At 36.4% G+C, this 20,030-nt stretch overlaps 1 protein-coding gene across 3 annotated transcripts in view; it reads left to right on the top strand.

Moving 5' to 3' along the window:
- Positions 1-20,030, top strand: part of SGCE (sarcoglycan epsilon) — a 67,002-nt gene that overhangs the window by 27,307 nt on the left and 19,665 nt on the right. For all 3 annotated transcript variants that reach the window (XM_073898845.1, XM_073898844.1, XM_025873266.2), the window contains exons 3-5: positions 615-772; positions 7,222-7,294; positions 11,929-12,127. In XM_073898845.1, coding sequence (XP_073754946.1) covers positions 615-772; positions 7,222-7,294; positions 11,929-12,127 — 430 coding nt within the window. The remainder of the gene's footprint in view (positions 1-614; positions 773-7,221; positions 7,295-11,928; positions 12,128-20,030) is intronic.

The following is a 20,030-nucleotide window of genomic DNA, read 5'->3' as shown; positions in this document are numbered from 1 at the left end:
TATTAGTTCCCTTTATAGGTGTGTCTGAAAATCAGGTGAACCTGTGCCTGAAGAGGCCAGGCACATTCTAACAAATGATGCTGTTGTTATTATTATTCTTAGTTATAGTTCTTTTGGATTTAGCAACTCATTCTCCAAAGTTTTAAAATTACATTATTTTTGTTTTGATGACACTTTTATCATTTTGAGATATCCCTTGAGATTAGTTCGATAGTGTCCAGAGTTTTATGAAAGAAAAGAATTCTCGAGAGAATGACTACATCAGCATGAGTAGGGAATTTTCCCGAAAGATAGTTGTCTCATTGGCAGAACTTCCACACTCCTGTGTGACCAAAAAAAAAAAAAAAAAAGGAAAGAAAACAAAATTTCCAAAGACATTGTATGACTGCTTTCTTTGTTGCGTGAGATTTCTAGGCAACTAAATAACCAAAAAGATTTTTTCTGTACTTGAGGCTCTAATCTGAATTCCCAGATGGAATTTTTTTTTTTTTTGGTGTGTGTTTAGTTTGCTACAAATGTAAGAAAAAGATTTTAGAAATATTTTGATTGAAATTATGAAAGCAGCATGTGTGAAAATAACTGTTTTATGTCTTAACTCTGTGCTTCTTATCTAGGCGAGATTAGTAATGATCCTATAACATTTAACACAAATTTAATGGGTTACCCAGACCGACCTGGATGGCTTCGATATATCCAAAGGACACCATATAGTGATGGAGTCCTATATGGGTCTCCAACAGCTGAAAATGTGGGGAAGCCAACAATAATTGAGGTAATTTAATTAGAAAGAGCAAAATTATGTTTTCGGGTTTTTTGTAATTTGAGTTTCAAATGTTGAAATTAAAATTATATGACAGTGGTTTTCAGTATTTTATGCATAGAAACACATTAGATAACATTTGGAAATGTACCATTCCTTTCTGTTCATTTACAGAGGTCTCCGTTTTAGTTCTTATGTATAAAAAAAGAGCAATCTAAATTAGTGGAAAAAAATTTAAAGCCATTTAAAAGAGATAGATTGTTGGGCGCCTGGGTGGCTCAGATGGTTAAGCATCTGCCTTTGGCTCAGGTCATGATCCCAGGGTCCTGGGATCGAGTCCCGCATCGGGCTCCCTGCTCCTTGGGAGCCTGCTTCTCCCTCTGCTTCTCTCTCTCTCTCTCCCCCTCTGTCTCTCATGAATAAATAAAATCTTTAAAAAAATAAAAGAGCTAGATTATTATAATATGAATTCTATTTAAGAAGATAAATGCAAACTTAAAACACTTATTTGCTTTATATATTGATTTCAAATTTTCATGTTCATTGAAATACAGTCTTTAAACAGACTCTGATAAGCTCCTACCATGTGCTAAGTATTATGATAACTGCTGGTGGTAGAAAGATGAGTAAGAGGTGAGTCCTGCCATGATTCTGGTCCAGTCTTTGAAGCACTGGAATGGAAATCCATTGTTAGCCAACATCGTCATAACCATTCTAATCAGAAGGTACTGTTTGATGCAGTCGTAAAAGGGTAAATAGGAATTCACTTTACAAGGAGAAGGAAGGCTATCTTAGTTAGCAAAACAACACATCAAAATCTTGGAGGTATGAACAAAACCACATCATCTCAGAGAACTCTAATTGTGACTAGAAGGCATGACACACCCCAGAGGGCAAATGATGGGAACAGAGGTGTTGATGTTGGTAGGGGTAGATCTTTGAGGGCTCTGTAAGCCATGCTGATAGGTTTGACCCTTATTCTTGAGGTGATATTAGAATTCATCAGATTCTAGCCTAGTACCTAACATCACACCTGGAAGGTATTAGAAATTAAAACAATAATAAAAACAAAATACTGACATTGAGCCTTTAATGGGAATTAATATGTTTTAAAAAAGAAAATGGATATAAAATCTAGTAGAAGTGTTTCCTGGTCTACTATACCCACCAAAATCAGAATTATAATGGCAGTTAATGGCAGGAGAGTCCTTTATGCCCTGATGCCTGCAGGAGCTTAGATTCTAATTTAACTGATCAATTCCATAAAGATTTAGTGGTAGTGACCAGGGCAGCAGCATAGGAACTACTAATGGAATTTCCAGGAGCTTGTACAGGTCCTGAGTGGCATGTTTTCTATGTGGTATAAACTCTCAGGGGATTGCATGCTTTGAGTTATTCTCCAGGGTTTTAATCAGCCATAGATTGTGGATATGAGCTTCCATGTTGGCCAAGAGAAGGTGTTTCTTCTTTTGAGTTGAAGTTTGTATTAACACGACTTTTCAGTGATTTCTATGAATAAATCTGTTTCCTTAAGACAATACATAGATACATAAATAGAATGTATAGACACCTATATCTATGTAGATATGGAAATATATCGAGATATAAAGAAAGTTATTTTGAGTTATTGTCAAAATAATTTTTTAAAAAATTCAGTAAAATTATATAGGTTATTTACCCAAAATAAGAGAAAATGTCATTTCTTAAATGGGAAAACACTAGAGGAATTCCATTTAAATTGAAGAGCAAAACAAGAATGAACCCCTCCACCACATCTATTACAGAATATATTAGAAGTCCTAGCCAGTGCAGTAAAGTAAAAAATATTAAATCTGTAAGTATTTAAGGAAAGAAATAGAACAGTCAATGATATAAAGAGTCTACAGACTACTAAAATTTTAAGAAAGCCAAGTAGTAAGTTATAGCCTCAATATAAAAAAAATTTGGTTATATTTCTATACATGAAAAACAAGTATTGAGAAAATAAATGTTTTAAAAAGTTACCATTTTTAGTAACAACAAAAATTGTAAGGTACTTAGAATAAATCTAACAGAAGGTATGCAAAATTTGTATGGAGAAATTTATAAAACTTAATCGATACTAAGATTATATAAGTGAAAAGGTCGTCTATTCAGGGATAGGAATACTCGAAATCATGAAGGCATCACTTTCCCCCTAACTGATCTATAGATTCAATGCAATTCCAATAAAAATTGCAATAGGTTTTTTTCATGAAACTAATGTCAACTAATTCTAAAATTTGTAAAGATGATAAATGGCCAAGAACAATCAAGATACTCCTAAAGAAGAAACAAAGGGGGAAAGTTTTCTTTCCTTTCCAGATATCCAGATTTATTATAAATCTATGGTAATTATCATAAGGTTGTATTGATACAGAGATAGACAAATTAATCAATTAATAGAATAGAGAGCCCAGAAACAGGTACATCTACATAAGGAACAATGATGTATTTCAGAAGAGATGGTGCCGCAGATGATCGGGGAAAAGGATGTCTATTGAATGGTGCTCAGAGGATTGGTTTGCCATATGGCAAACACAAAATTAGATTCTTACTTCATAGGAAATATAAAACTCAAGTCTAGATAGTTTAAGGATTTAAACGTGAAAAGCAAAATTTTAAGCTAGTATATGAAAATGTTGAAAAATATTTTTCTGAGTTTGGGGTAGGGAAGCATTTCTTAAATAATACCTACATATTTTTACTTGAGAGATTGAGAAATTTTACTGTGTTAAACTTGTCAACTGGTGTTCATCAGAATAAACCATTAAAAAAATAGACAACCCACAAACTGGGACAAGTTATTTTAAAAATATATAGCTGACTAATGATGTGTATCTAAAATATAAAAAAGGGGCGCCTGGGTGGCTCAGTTGGTTAAACGACTGCCTTCAGCTCAGGTCATGATCCTGGAGTCCCAGGATCGAGTCCCACATCGGGCTCCCTGCTCGGCAGGGAGTCTGCTTCTCCCTCCGACCCTCTTCCCTCTTGTGCTCTCTATCTCTCATTCTCTCTCTCTCAAATAAATAAATAAATCTTTAAAAAAATAAAATAAATAAAATAAATAAAATATAAAAAAGGACTCCTATAATAAGACATGAAAATCAGAAATAAGACATGAACAGACATCTCACTAAAGAGAAGACATAAATGACAATTAGGTAAAGACACTCTCATCAGTAATGAAAAATGCTCAAATTAAGACCACAATGAGAATTTTACCCTTGGTAAAAGTCATTGAGGTTGGATATGGGTTGGATAAGTACTTTGGAAAACAGCATTCAATATTTTACATAGCTGAGTATCACTGTACCCTATGACCCAGCAGTCCCACTTCTAGGCATATACCCAAAAGAAACATCTGCAAACGTCCATTGAAGGCATGGACAGTCATGCTTATTGAACAATGTTTGTATAGCAAAACACTGGAAATCCACAGAGCAGTGGAGACCCAAAATCTATCAGCATGAGAACAGATAGAAAAGTTCATCAACAGAATAGATAAATAAATTGTGGAGTTTTCATACAGTGAATTAAAAAAAATTTTTTTTAGTAGAGTTGACACACAGTGTTACATAGTTTCAGGTGTACAACATAGTGATTTGACAATTCTCTAGTTATGCTATACTCACAAGTGAAGTACCATCTGTCACCATACAAGTCTATTACAATATCATTGAATGTTTACAGCAACAATGTCAGCTTGCCCAGCAAGATCAGTAAATGTTGTAAACGTAATGTTGAATAAAAAAAAAAACAAGTTCCAAAAGACTACATAGAGTTAAACATTTCTCTGGAGCTCAAAAACAAGCAAACTGAATAACAGATTTTAAGCATACATGCATTTATCATAAGATGATATTTAAAATGAATGGGATGATAAGCATAAAACTCAAAATGACTACTTCTGTTTGGAGAGAGGGATAGGAGAGAAACACGTGTGTTGAGCCAGGAGTCTCAGGGGTTCATGATGTTCTCATACTGTAAATGTTATAAATATGTCAAATAATATGCTAAAAAGATAATGATGAAAATTTAACATCTTTTTCATTTAACACAAGTAGTGATTAATCTGTAAATAACATTTCTTTATTCATATATAGTAACATATTTACAGTATTTAAAAAATTCTATAAAAGAATTTTGCATATCTTAAACTCATTTAATCAGATAACCCCCCTGATTAATTTATTCAGTAGATATTTATTAAACATCTAAAATAGATCAGCCACTGTTCTAGAAATAGGGGATCAAAAAAGTATACACACATACCTCTCTGCCATGAAGGACTTCACATCATCATGATAAGTAAAATTTTTTTTAATTTTATTATGTTAATCACCATACATTACATCATTAGTTTTTGATGTAGTGTTCCATGATTCATTGTTTGCGTATAACACCCAGTGCTCCATGCAGTACGTGCCCTCTTTAATACCCATCACCAGGCTAACCCATCCCCCCACCCCCCTCCCCTCTAGAACCCTCAGTTTGTTTCTCAGAGTCCATAGTCTCTCATGGTTCGTCTCCCCCTCCGATTTTCCCCCCTTCATTTTTCCCTTCCTACTATATTCTTATTTTTTTAACATATAATGTATTATTTGTTTCAGAGGTACAGTTCTGTAATGCATCAGTCCTACACAATTCACAGTGCTCACCATAGCACATACCCTCCCCAATGTCCATCACCCAGCCACCCCCTCCCTCCCCCCCCCCCCCACCCCAGCAACCCTCAGTTTGTTTCCTGAGATTAAGAATTCCTCATATCAATGAGATCATCATGATAAGTAAAAGTTGATTGAGAATGTTACTATATTTAAATATCTCATTAGAAGTGATAGAAGGACTGCATTCTGTTATAGCTGTTAAAATTAAACATTAAATATAAATTCAGGTAATAAAATTCTCTTCCTGATTTATGAAACATACTTCACCCTCTTCAGGAGCCTGTGACTTTAAAAAAAATATTAGAATTTATGAAATTTATAATAATGAAATTTGTGATAATTATGGAAAGGCTAGCCATAAAAATCTTGCCACTAGCTAGAAAATGTCTGTTTCTGAGTTTTAGCTGTGAGGTAGTCTAACAAATAGTAGAAAATTGATACTTTTTTTTCCATTGAGAGTATGATTAAATTTTTTTGCAGGGTAAACCTTTAAAATCATGAAGATTCTCAAGTCTTTTTTCATCATTTCGGTTGCTTCTTTGTGAACAATAGTTCCTAATTTATTTTAATGACTAGTCTTAATTTTAGTGTCCCGAGTGAACCTTGTTGATTACGTGTCCCAACAGATAGCAACGAGGAAGTCATTAAATCCAACAGAAATTTGACAAATTGAGGGCAGAAAAATCCTTTTGACTTTGTACAATAATATGCTTTTCAGAATATGTACTTTGAATTAAACGTTTGTTTATTCCAAGAATCCGGTGTTTTCTTTTTCTCTCAAATAATATTTCTGATAAGTGTGATTTCTTTCATTTAAAGCTCATATACGATGCTATAAAAATCTTCAGTATTTATTTTTAAACAGGCAAGAGTGTTCTTTTTAGTTGGAGTCAGTTCTGTCCTGCTCCTTCGTCTCAGTGCTCACTCCAGCTTCAGTCACTGCCAGGAGCCTAGTGCTGGGATGCTGAGACTATTGCACAATCATTTGTTGTTTTTGAGGTACTGCAGACCTGTCTGAGTGATTTAATATCTGTTATAAAGTTAATTATTCCTTAATTTTTGAAGCCATATCCTGTTGTTGGCCTTTGCTTTGTTGGTTGTTTGCAGTGGCTGTTTCTGAGTTGACTTTGATGTAAGTTCATTGGCTCTGCAAATGTTTACTAATCTTTGACTCTACAAAGGTATTGATTTGTGTTTTGGGGCATGTGCCATAAGCCTTAGAGACTATGATCCTTACTGCTCTACTCCCATCATAAGGGAGATATGATTTCTAAGGGGTTATTCATGCATATTTTGACTGGTTGGTGTGCAGTTTAGTACTGAATGCAAGCAACACAGAAGATGTGCTTTTTTTTTTTTTTAAAGGGTACTTTTTAGTATAATCCTCAAGCTCCATTTAAAAGTACAAAAATATATTGTTTTGTTTTGTTTTGTTTTTGAAATCTTAGAACGGCCGTGGTAAGTAACTTCTAATGGTTAATCCATTTACTAATGATGCATCTGCATTGCTGCTAGCACTTAACGGTGTTCTGTAAAAGGGTCTTTCGGATTTTAACTTTTTGTTTTAGCATGTTAAATAGACTTGCTTAATTATTTATTTTCCCATAACATTGCTAAAAGCTCTGAGTTGTTCTTGCCTGGAGAAGGCACATTTTGTAAGTACATAAATAATGAAAATGGAAAGAACGACAGTTTGTTTTCATTTTGTCCTTAATGAATTTTGTTTCCCAAATAACATTTCACTTCTTTAATATGATTTTCTTTTTCTAATAGATAACTGCCTACAATAGGCGTACCTTTGAGACTGCAAGGCATAATTTGATAATTAATATAATGTCAGCAGAAGGTAGGTATGGAAGATATGTTGCTGATTGTTTTCTTATTTGCAAGAAGTATTTCATTATGGTTTATATCTATGTAAAATACAGTTAAAGATTTTCAGGTACCACATACTTAATGTAACTAATGAAATGGTAAGGTGTAGAAAAGAAAGCTAAGCAATCTTTAATTGGTTATAAAATATCATGATGGGTGTTGGTGCTGAAAAGCTCAGAATAGGGAGCCAAGCACATAGGCCACTTATCTCTGTGGGCTTTGGTTTCATTATCTGCAAAATGAGACTAAGACTAGCATTTCTCTCCCAAGTCTGGGGTAAGGAAGGAGTCTATGAGTTAAGGATTGAAATGTGCTTAACACGGGGCTGAGCACAGGGTACACGATCAGTAATTAGTAGCTAGTTTTATTATAAAACTGATGATAGGTAGTGGTTTAGTTGTGTGTGAAGACAGAGAGTTGTTGATGGAAATAAACTGGAATTTGGGTCACAGTCTCCTTCCTGAATAGCTAATCATGCATTGTTGGAGTCCATCAGCAATTTGGAGTTACATATACTCAAATTGGAAGTGATTCCCAAGGATTTGGAAGTTTAGGGACATGTTCTAAGAATTGTGCTGTCAAATATTCTGATCCTTCTTTGGCATTTGATTGGGAAAAATACGTACTGCTAAAGACTTTGTAGTTAAAATTTATATTTCATGGGATACACCTCTCTATCTTAGATACCATTTATGAGGGTAACAGAAGAAGAACGGACACAGCATTTTTACCCCTAAAATTAGTAAAACAATTGCGCATCTTAAATAGGGAATTCAGAGTTCTCTTTGCAAGTACAGTTAAATGAGCAAATACTAATTTGGAATTCGTGGTAGTTCATAAAGGTTGAGTTAAAAATTGCCTTTGTACTGTATGAAGGAAAGTAATTTCTATAGAATTGATACTGCAAAACATAACTGGGAAGATTGCTTAAAGATTTTGCACCCCTTTCCATGAGTTTTCCCCCCAGGTATTTTGGCAGTATCAATTGCAGACAACACGTGTGCTAGTTTAAAGTTTAAAGTGACTTTCATATATGAAAAGCAAGTCCAAATCCCAGTTCTGTGGGCCTGGACAGAAGATTCCTGTCCCCTCTTCTACGTCCCAAGGGCTTTTGGTAGGTATTCCTGCTCGGAACAGGAAGACTTTCACTCCCAACTTCAATTGTAATTAGATGCTTGCATCCCACCTAAAGCTATCCCTGCAGAATTGGAATACCATTAATGATCACAATCATCACAACATTCCCTTTCTCCTTAGGAGTTCATCAGTGCAGTGATATGGTTACATTACAGTGGGCTTGGACCACTAACCTCACCTTTATGCCCTCAGGGGGGCTCCCCATTCTCAGGTACAGGAGTCCCTACAGACTGGAGGACAACCTGATCTACAGTTTGAACTTCCTTCTCAAGTCTGGTCTCAGTCCTGGTAGATCCAGAATATACCGGTATCCTAATAGGTGTTTGATGTGCAGGGACCCGTGTTCAGGCAGATACTAATGGAGGACTGCTAGACATCTGTAGGATTGGAAGTTGGTTTTACAGGCTATTCATCTAAATTGGGGATTTTGAATGTGGGTTGGTGAGGGAGGAAGAGTAGACAGGTTTTGGAAGCCTCCATTTTCATTTCAGGCAGAGCTGCCCCGCTGCCTTTTACATATGAAAACCAGTGAGCCAAAGAGCGTGCATTTATCCTTGCTGGTCTGGACGGAACGTCTACGGGCACTAGGATAGACACATCTTTGAGCAGGGCCTACACACATGCCATTTCTCCCAGATGAGATGAGTTTAGGAAAAGAAGTAGCAAGAGTGGCATCTCAGGATAATCCTGCTCAGTCTGACTCCCTGCCCAGCTGTCTCCTGCTCTGAGAGACCTAATGGGAAATTAGGCATGGAGAATCACAGAGTATGAAGCTCAAGGAGAGTACATGGAGTGATTCTCTAAATTGGGTTGAGTGCCTCAGAGGCCTGCCACCAATCTGTTGGCCTACTGTTCGCTTGGCCTCTGTGATGTCCAAATATAGCAGGCATGGGATTTCCCCAAAGTTAGAAAGCTCCTATGACTCATCTTTGGAAGGTCTGGCGGTGGCGCTGGGCTCGGTAGAGAGCGGGCAGCTGCTCGGCCCAGAGCTTCTAAGGGTGTGGCGGCAGCGGGTCTCAGAGAGGAGCCACAAAGCAGGGTCATGTGGATTAGGAAAAACCAAGGAACAGTTCTCCAGAAAGGAGCATTGAAAATAAGAAAGATGTTTTGCATGCTTTTTTAGAAAAGTGGATGTAAAAACACTGAGTGAAATGAATGGGTGATAGACTTCTAGCACCCTCAAAACTATATTTGGTATTATTTATAAATATTATTTATTGCCAAGAAACTGTTCTTCATGACATATTTATGCATGGCTGTTTTTCAGTATGGAGAAAAATGTGGCATGATTAAGCTACTGTTTATCTATATAAAACAGGAAATGTATCTGTATAAAACAGGAAACTTATCTACATAAAATAGAATAAATATATCATATTTTAGAAGACTGCAGATGGGCCATACATCAAACAAATATAACAAAATCACAAGCAGAATAAATGGCAGTGTAGAAGATGAATGAAGAACCTTCTGTGATTAGAGCCATGAAAAACTCAGTCTTTAGGAAGAGACACCACACTCTAGAAAACTCTCTTGAAAATTCTAAAGCCTGAACATCTTCCCTGACTCCCCCTCTGGCATCAGGCATCCTTTAGTATTAAAGAGGCTTCATAAGAAACAAGGTCATCAAGATTTCAGTTATTTATTGTGTAATTTTTAGTTTTTACTACTCTTATTGAATAAGAGTATAATACTTTACAGATATATGACTTTTTAGTGAAATACATCAGAGGATAAATGTAGTGTAGTTAACTACTGAGGGCTTTAAATGTGTGTATAGTCCAGAAACAATTTCTTTTCTTTTTGAGGGAAGAATTCAGGTAAACAGCTTGTTCATGTTTACAATAATTGTTAAAGTTTACTGTTTTATAAGTTCTTGTTCTAGGCTGGAACTCCACTGAGCACTTTATATAGTCTCCTTTAGCTTAGTGAAAAAATCATCTGAGGCAAGTTTAAATGATTATGAAAGCCTGGGCCATCTACAGATTGGTTTCTCCCTCTGAAAATAGAGGGCAAGCACCTACTCACCCCCAGGTTGTGAGTATTAAATGGAATAATTCACCACACTCCCTTTAGCTTGGCCCACCTCATAGTAAGTATTCCAAAAAAGGTAGCCTTTATTATTATGGAAGTATTATTAAACAAATAAAAGCTATTCTTTACCTTAATAGAACAGTCAAAATACAGGAAATGATGTTTTTGAATTGAAGAGTAGCATTTGAGAAATTGAAATACGATTGACCTTTGAACAATGCAGGGGTTGGGGTGCTGACCCTTGAGCAGTTGAAAATCTTTTTGGCTCCCAAAAAGCTTAACTCCTAATAGCTTACTGTTGACCAGAAGACTTTCCAATGATAACATATATAAGTCGAGTAACATATATTTTGTATGTTCTATGTATCATATACTATATTCTTACAACAAAGTGAGCTAGAGAAAAAATATTATTAAGAAAATCCTAAGAGAAGATACATTTACAGTACTGTACTATATAAAAAAAATCCACATATAAGTGGACCCACATAGTTCAAACTCTTTTGCTCAAGGGCCAACTGTAAATTCTGTTTATTTCTATCCTACTTAGTTATACCAAGAGTCTGAGTTAGACATTGGTTACTTTAAAATAAATATTAATTTTAAAATCTTTGGAGGGAAAGTTTGATGAGATACTGAATAGGAAAAAAGCTAAATGGCTAACAGGAGATACTGGAATTTTGTGGGAAATTTAAAATATAATTCTCTAGAATACTTAATTATGAAGTGATCAAAAGAGTGAAATTACTATGACTTCACATTTCTTCTGGAAACTATAACCGATATTTATTTTAGTAAAAGTAATGTTTTAGCATGCTCTAAAAAGATCAGTAATACTGCAAATTAAACATACGGTATTTCAAATTATCCATAAGCAACTCACAAGCAGTTACGGGTATTTTGTAACGTCTTCTGTATTTGGAGAGGATGTTGCTGTATGCCTCAACTTCTTCCTCCATTCACATGGGCATAGCACTACCTAGGGTTGTAATGATTAAATGAGACAATGTACTTGAAAAAAGATCTGTCAGTTTTGAAACACTACCAATACAAAATATTATTCCTACCCACGGTGGGTTCTGGAAATGCTCCTTCTACCTGGGAGCCTTGGTGGAGGAGGAGATTGGCAGGTTACTGGCAAAATGGAGGCGGACTTGGCAGTTTTCTCTTTTTTGGCCGAATTCTATAATTATAAATTGCCCTACAGGAGCTTTCTAAAAGTCCCTCGGATTTGATTACACTGTAAGTAAAATTCTGTGTCAAATGTATGTTTTCTGTCTTTAGATATGTCCTCCGTTATACAGAAAGCCTTTAAAGTCAATATTCATAGTGTTCCCCAAAGCCAGGATTATGACAGAAATCAACAAATCTCGAATTTCTCTTTCTAAAGATGACTTCATTAACGATATGCATACCCTTTTTCACCAAAATTAGACTTCCCGTTACCATACCAAGCAGAATTCTTCATTAAAAATATGAATGTAGAAGAAATGTTGGCCAGTGAGGTTCTTGGAGACTTTCTTGGGGCAGTGAAAAATGTGTGGCAGCCAGAGCGTCTGAACGCCATAAACATCACGTCGGCCCTAGACAGGGGCGGCAGAGTGCCGCTTCCCATTAATGACATGAAGGAGGGGTAAGCAGACCTTTATCTCGTTTCCTTAACTCTGTAATTTTTTTTTTAATTTATGACATGATCTTGAATTTTTTAACTATGGTGATCTTACCAAGTTTATTATAGATGGAAGATGGCCTATTGCATTCCTTGTAATAAGAAGTAGGTGTTGTAAAGATATGGAAACACTAGCAATTTTCTATATTGACAAAGAGGTTACGTTAATGGTTCTTTATATCTGATGTCCCAGGTCCTGTGAATTCTAATTGTAGATCAGGATCAGCATCATAAATTATAGCACTAAGTCTTTTGTACCTTCCCTAGAGAAGCTGATTATTTAGGGCCCTGCATTTCAAAGGAAATGGATGCCCCAGTTATCAGCTGCAGGATACTCAGACTGCTGTAACTTTATTCTAGGAAACTATTTCTTCGCCTTTAACATTCTTTCCACCATGTGTCGGTGATGGATGGCTGGAGTGGATTTGAAACCTATTCCTAAAGCCTGGCCTTGTCACTCATAAGCTGGGTGACATTGGGCAAATGCTGCACCCCTCTGTGCCTCGATTTCCCCATTTGCTCCAAGGGGAACTTTTTCTTCCCTCAGAGTTGTTATAGTGTCTAAATGAGACAGTACATTTGAGAGGGGTTTGTCTGTTCTCGTGCCTTACAAAGTTTGACTTAGACCCTTGTAGAGTTTAAGAAACACTTTTTATGCCTGGGTACATTGAGAGGATTGAATGTCAATGTCGAATCAAACTTTGATCTTTAATTTTTAACCTGTAGGTTGAAGCAGATCTGCCCTTTTTTTTTTAACCCATCCTATAAACATATGAGATATGGAATAAATCACAGTTAATATAGCATATCCCTTTCCAATTCCTCCTTTTTCTGTACACATGGTAACATTTTTATACAGATGATCTCTAGAATTAACTAGAGTACCTAGATTAATAAGAATTAAATTTCAGGGCAGCGTTAAAGGAGAACTCTGTTGGAAATGAGGGAAGAGATCACCAATAGACATAGAGGAAGTATGAGAGAGGGCAGGAGAGGGATAAGGGATAAGCGGTGAGCTGTGAAGTCCAGCTTACAAATTTCAGAATTAAATTGTAGCTTGTATGTTACAGTAATGGATTTTGAAGTCAGTCAAGCACACGTAGAAGTGCTTTGAGAAAAAGAGTTGCTTTATCTCTTGTCTATCTGTTGGTTTTCTATATGAAACCATAATTTTAGAGCTTACATTTTTTTTTACTTCAGCATTCCAACATGAGTCTCTGTCCCACTGAGTAATTAAATTAGAACCAGGGAAAATGACAAACAGGGAATCTCCCCTGAAAACATTCTCCAAATATGAAGCCTTTTCAAGAATTTCTTAAAGTAATATGGTCCACAATGATTGTTAAAACAATGACCAAAAGATGGTTGGAGGAAGCAGCCTGGAAACCAGGCATGGGTAGAGTTTTGCCTCATTGCGCTTTCTTCCGGGCTCACTCTCCCGACTCAGTCATGCAGGCCGCACCCACAGAGGCCCTTTCAGAAACAACTAAGCTGAACTACACAACTCTCGAAACCAGACTCTGACCTAAAACAGTGCTTCCCAACCATGTCTTGCCTAAGAATTGCCAGTAGCACTTTAATAAAGATATATATAGGGGCGCCTGGGTGGCTCAGTCGTTTAAGTGTCTGACTCTTCATTTCAGGTCAGGTCTTGATCTCAGGGTCATGAGTTCAAGCCTGTGTTGGGCTCCACACCCAGTAATTTAAAAATATAGATAGATGATAGATAGATAGATAGATAGATAGATGATAGATAGATAGATAGATAGATAGATAGATAGATAGATAGATAGATAGATTCCTGTCTTCTGCTTCCCCCTAGAGATTCTGAATCTTTGAGTGTAGGGCTGGGCCTGAGCATGCGACTCTAAATTAAGAACAGAATTTTGGTCCTACAAGTACTTGTTAGAGAATTCAGTCATTAGCTGATCCCCCAGCACCTGCTAGAGGGTGGCATGTGCTGTCAGATATTTGAGAGAGTCAGTCTTGTGGCATTTATTTGGACCCTGTTGTCTCAGATCCCTTCCCAACTTGAAATGCTTTCCATGAGTTTTAATTTAATGTTAAGCCGTAACCTTTACAAAGTATTCATATGATAAGTCTTTTAAAATAGCATTTCTATAAATTGTACCCAATGCCAACCCTACTGCCCCAATGTCCCTTATATGAGCACCAATGAAACAAGATCGTACTTCAGGATAATTTCAGAAGAAAAAAATTGTCCCTGGGAATGATTTTGCATATTTCCTTCAGTTGTTATCTAATGCCATGGTAACAAAAATAATTTTTTACCTTATTGCCTTAAACCTAGAGACAAAATCCTGTGCTTGGCTAACTCATCTCTTGTGCTGTCCTTTCTTTTTGTTGATGTATATCATAATACTTAAATTTATCTAGTAAACTTTTTGCTCCCGTAATTTCTTTTGAAAATAGCATGGGCTATAATCCCTTTTTAAAATGAAATATTGAAGAAAATATAAAAAACTAGGGTCAGACATAGCAAAGGAATTCCATCCCTTTTCTAAGGTTTTATTTACAAATGTTGTCATACACTTCCATCATATTAATTGAGCACCTGACCAAAGTGTTCTGCTTAATACTCAGTGGCAAAAGTCTCAGTCTCTGATAAAAGAAAAACAAATAAAACCTCCATGAAATTATTTCCTATTACTCATGGCAGCCACAATCTACTAAATGAAAATTTTCCCAAACTTGATCTCTACGTAGTCAGATACACAGCGGATGAATAAGAAAAGCTCTCAGGAGTAGACCGTCAGAGTAAATCCCCTGGCCTTCCACAGCCCAAAGCACCATTAAATGTCGATCATCAAGAAGGTACTCTGCAGCATCCCAGCTCCTCTTCCCTCCTGATGTACATTTGTTCACCTCTTTAGACTCACTGACAGCTTTCAGACTTGTCCTAAATCTAACAGAAAACAATTATAAAGATTTACTTCAAAGTCAATAAGCTCCTGCAAAGGAAAGCTGAGCCTCCTGAAAAGATTTTCTTTCCCTTGCCAGACCCATAACCCTGGGCAATTGTGCTCCCTCCGGGCATGGTCTCTGTGCTGCTTTTGCTCCTGATACTGTGCCAGAGGCTAAGGACTTGTGGATGCATTTAGCCTGGGAGAAAGCTGGTGGAAAGGGGAGCAGGTTCATATTTCATTCTAGGCATGGCATAGCTGCCAACCCAGGGTGAGTGATGTGGTGTAAATGGCGGCTCTGAAGGGAATGATGGGGTGTGAGGATTAAAGAATATACTCACTTTTCATAAGAGATTGTCAAACCCACCACTATTTCCTCTGGTTACCGAAGCACGTGGATCTAGCCTCAATCAGCAAAGAGAATTCTAGTTTATTCGTTAGACGGTCTCACAAAGTGCTCCCTCTAATTAATTGTTTGCTTTCTGCCCTAGAAAGCCCTCAGTGAGAAATTACACTTGAGGAAGAGACTGTAAGTCAGTGGCTACCAAGTACTCCTCTGATGGAAGGTCATGATCCTGGGCTAGTCTGTAGTGCTCTGCTGAATTTGTCCCTGTGTTTGGTGATCTATAAGATTGTCCTTTATTCTTAAGTTAATGTGCCTCCTACACTTTTGGTGCAGATATTCTTTTGTGGAATGGTGGTGATATATGATAGGAACTTCTAAAAAGAACCTTTAATAATGTAAAAATTGAAAGCTCATATAAATCCATTTTTTTAAAAGTATAAAAATAAACCAATACATGAAATCCGTGTGACTATATGTCTCAAATCTATTCAATGTTCTACACATAGATTCACTTATTAACTATTTTTCCTGGGGAATACTATATTAATCTTTGTGGTATAGTGATTAAAAAAAAATCTATGCTCACAGTCCAGTAGGGACCAGGCAGGTAATCAGATAATTAAAGAACAGTGTTGTACATACTCCTGTTGACCTCAAGAGGTCACAGAGAGTGTTCCTCCTTCACTTCTGGTCCATGCCTGGAAAGGGTTTATAGAGGAGGTGAAGATCTGAGTTTCAACTGTGTGTACAAATTAACCTGCTCAAAAAATAATGAAGAGAGATTCTAGATAGAGGGGTCAGCTTGGGCAAAAGCCCTGAGGTAGGAGCAAGCCTCATGGATTTGGAAACCTATTTCATGTGGATTCGGGGGACAGGGATCCAGAAGTGATCGTCACCAAGGAGGCAAACACCAGACCAGGTAAGGCCCCAGACAGCAGCAGAAATTGTTTGGATTTTATCCTGAAACATTAGGGATGTTTGCAGAAAATAGCACATGGTTGAAAGAGTAGACTGCACCCAAATGCCTCCTTTCTGTAAGCAGGACGATCTTTCCCCATCACATGCACACAAAACAAGAAGGGTCTGACCCTTGTAAGCCAGTTCCCCTCTTCGGATAATGTATTCCTTCTCCAATGAAGAGGAGCAGGCAAGTAGTAGAACTAGAGTCCGGAAGTGTCACTTCTTTTCTTTTTTATTCTGCATTAGATCTTTTATTTAGTTTAACTATTCTTTATTTTTCACCTTACTTTTTGACCAATTGATTGCAGATATACAGAGAACAAAGAAGTGGTGTGGGGGACAGAGGGCAGAAATCATAGTGCATTTTCTTTTAAGAGCTCAAGAGTTCCCAAGCAACACGTAACATGTGGACACATTCTTCTCTAAACTGTCTTTTATCTCCTATCTCCACAAAATAATCAAACACATTTGTTGCTTGGACAATTAGGTCAAATATGCAATCATTGGATCCATTTACCTGGCAGAAATCTGGCTAAAAAAAGCAGAGTTTTGACTTATTTCTTTTTTTTTTTTTTTTTTTTTTACCTGTTACTTGGTTTTCCATGTTGTATGTGTAAAAGCCACAGTGAATATGTTCTACCTCAGGGGAAGTTGAGTTCTTCAGACTGGAAGAAAAGACTCCTTTATAATGAACAGATTCTGCCTGTGTAGATCAATTCTTAAGAGTTTGAGACATCGGGGCGCCTGGGTGGCTCAGTCGTTAGGCGTCTGCCTTTGGCTCAGGTCATGATCCTGGGGTCCTGGGATCGAGCCCCGCATCGGGCTCCCTGCTCAGCAGGAAGCCTCCTTCTCCCTCTCCCACTTCCCCTGCTTGTGTTCCCTCTCTCGCTGTGTCTCTCTCTGTCAAATAAATAAAATCTTAAAAAAAAGTTTGAGGCACCATGTTTTGTTAACATTGCTTGAGAGCCTCGTACTTGGCACCATGTTCCCATCTGTTTACACCTTTGAAAGTTTGAAAACATGTGGCTGAGGTCATAAAGATAAGGATCATTTTCATTTCACTTTATAAAAAATTTAAGGTTTTTCATGTCAAAAAGCTAGCTAAAAGGAAAACAGATTATGAAAAATGTAATTTTAGCATGTATCGCATAGAGTTATTATTCACAGCCTCATACAAAATTATTTTTTTTAAAAGCCAACATGTTGAAACTTACTGGCTCTACAAAAGAAACAATAAATACACATTTTTTTTTTTACCTGCAAAGCAAATCTAATATCTCCTCTTGAGCATGACATTTGTAGTCTGTTTGCATTTTATATATTAACTTATTGATTTTCCCAGTATTCTTGAGATATAATTGACATATGGCATTGTACAAGTTTAAGTTGTGCAACAGAATGATTTGATGTATGTGTATATTGCAAAACAATTACCATAATAGGTTTGGTTAACATCCACACCTCACGTAGTTACAATTTTTTTTTTCTTGTGACGAGAACTCTTAAGATCTATTCTCTTAGCAACTTTTGAATGCACAGTGGCTCGTGTTTTGAAACGGGTATAATGCTTCTTATTCATTCACTTATTCTGCAAATAGGCTCCCTGAGGACAGTGAGAAAGACTGGGTTCAAGGAGAACTGTTAAGGGGCTGTTGCTTCATGCCCTGTGGAAAGCGATGGTGATCAGAACTAGGGTGTAGGGAAGATGGAACAAATTGGACAGATGCATGTGAGAGTTCCTCTGGGGTAAATGTCAGAGACTGATGATGAATTGAATATGTGGAAAGAAGGACAGGAGTCAAAGATGCTGCTGCTTGAGCATCTGGCCGTGCCAATCACCAGGAGAGAAGAAGATGGAAAAGGAGGAACAGGTGAAGGTGGGGTGGGGTGACGATGAGCTCAGTTCGGAACATATTAAGTTTGTGAAGCCTATGGATCATCCAAGGAGAGATGAAAGTAATTTGGCAGTATGTGTCAACTGTCGTAAAAATGTTTCTACTTCTAGGCATCTCTTTTAAGATAGTAACATTAAAGAATATGCACAGAGATAGTCTTTGCAATATTATTTATAACATCAAAAAAATTGGAAGCAACTTACATGTCCGACTCTGAAGTAATTGTTGAATAAATCATGTGCACTTACAAAATTATATTGCCATAAATCTAAGACTGTACAATATGGTAAATGCTTATGACGCATTAAGGGAAAAAGGGTACAAAATTGTATTTTAGAGATTATTGCAATTAGGTTAAAATATATGCATTTGAAAAACATTTTGCAAGGTACATTGGAAAATGAAAATAGTTATCTTGGTAATATAAATTAATTCTGTTTTTGTATCCCAGGTTTTATGTAATGTTTTTATATCGCTTTTATAATTTAAGGAAAAAATAAAACATTTCAAAGCACCAAGAACTCTATGCCCATTTATGTTATCTTGAAGTGAATTAATTTGAAATCTTACTAATTATAAATGCAAATCAATGTCATGTTAAAATAAGTTAACAGTTGTAAAAAATGTTCATTTTATTTCTGTACTTATAAGTATATGTCACAATTATTAAGGAGATATATGGTCTTGGTTAGGCAGTCAAGAGGGGATAGAAATTGACTTTATGTGAAGCTTACAAGTAAGAACTTGTTTTAAATGGAATATATTTATATTCACTGATCATCTAAATACTTTACCAGTAGTTTCTCATACACACTTTTGTTCTGAATTTTTTATTTTCATCTTTAGCTTTAGCCCATTATATACTATTTATCTCCCGAAGGCACCATAGTTTTTGAAAAAATCTTCCTTCAAATGAATCTTAAGTCCAAATACAAATTTGACATAAAGAACGACCAAATGAGTTTGTGTAATCAAACTCTGGGATATAGTTGTCAGCTCAGGGTGTGAGTTCATACTTACATTGACATAGCTTTGAATTTTTGTGATGCACTTTCACCTAATTTCATTTTGAAAAATAACAGCTTAATTGGAATGTAATTCACATACTGTACAATTCACCTATTTAAAGTATGTAACTCAATGGATTTTAGCTTATTTTACAGAGTTGTGTTGTCTTTATCAGCATCAATTTTAGATATTTTCATCATCCTAATACCTTCATCCCATACCCATTAGCAGCCACTTACCACCACCACCACCACCACCACCACCACCCGACCCCACCCCAGCCCTAGGCAACCACTGTTTACTTGCTATCCTTATAAACTTGCCTACTGTGGACATTTCATATGAATGGAATCATGCACTATGTGATCTTTTGTGACTGGCTTCTTTCACTTATCCACAGTATTGTTTTCAGGGTTCATCCATATTGTAGCACGTATCAGTACCTCATTTCTTTTTATGGTTGAATAATATTCGATTGTATGGATATTCTACCGTTTATTCATTCATCAGTGAGCATTTGGATTGTATCCACTTTCTGACTACTATGAATAATGTTGCTGTGAACATTCATGTACAAGTCTTTGTATAGATATCTATTTTCATTTCTCTTAAGGAATATACTTAGGAGTGAAATTGCTGATTCATATGGTAACTCTGTATTCAACCTTTTGAGGAACTTCCAGACTGCTTTCCAAAGTAGAGGCACAATTTTACATTGCCACCAGCAGAGTAGG

This window comes from Callorhinus ursinus, unplaced genomic scaffold (assembly GCF_003265705.2).
Source record: "Callorhinus ursinus isolate GAN/ISIS: 27379988/994484 unplaced genomic scaffold, GSC_fseal_2.0 scaffold12, whole genome shotgun sequence".
NCBI lineage: Eukaryota > Metazoa > Chordata > Mammalia > Carnivora > Otariidae > Callorhinus > Callorhinus ursinus.
Note: the sequence above shows the minus strand (reverse complement) of the source record. Positions and strands in the feature narration are given on the sequence as shown.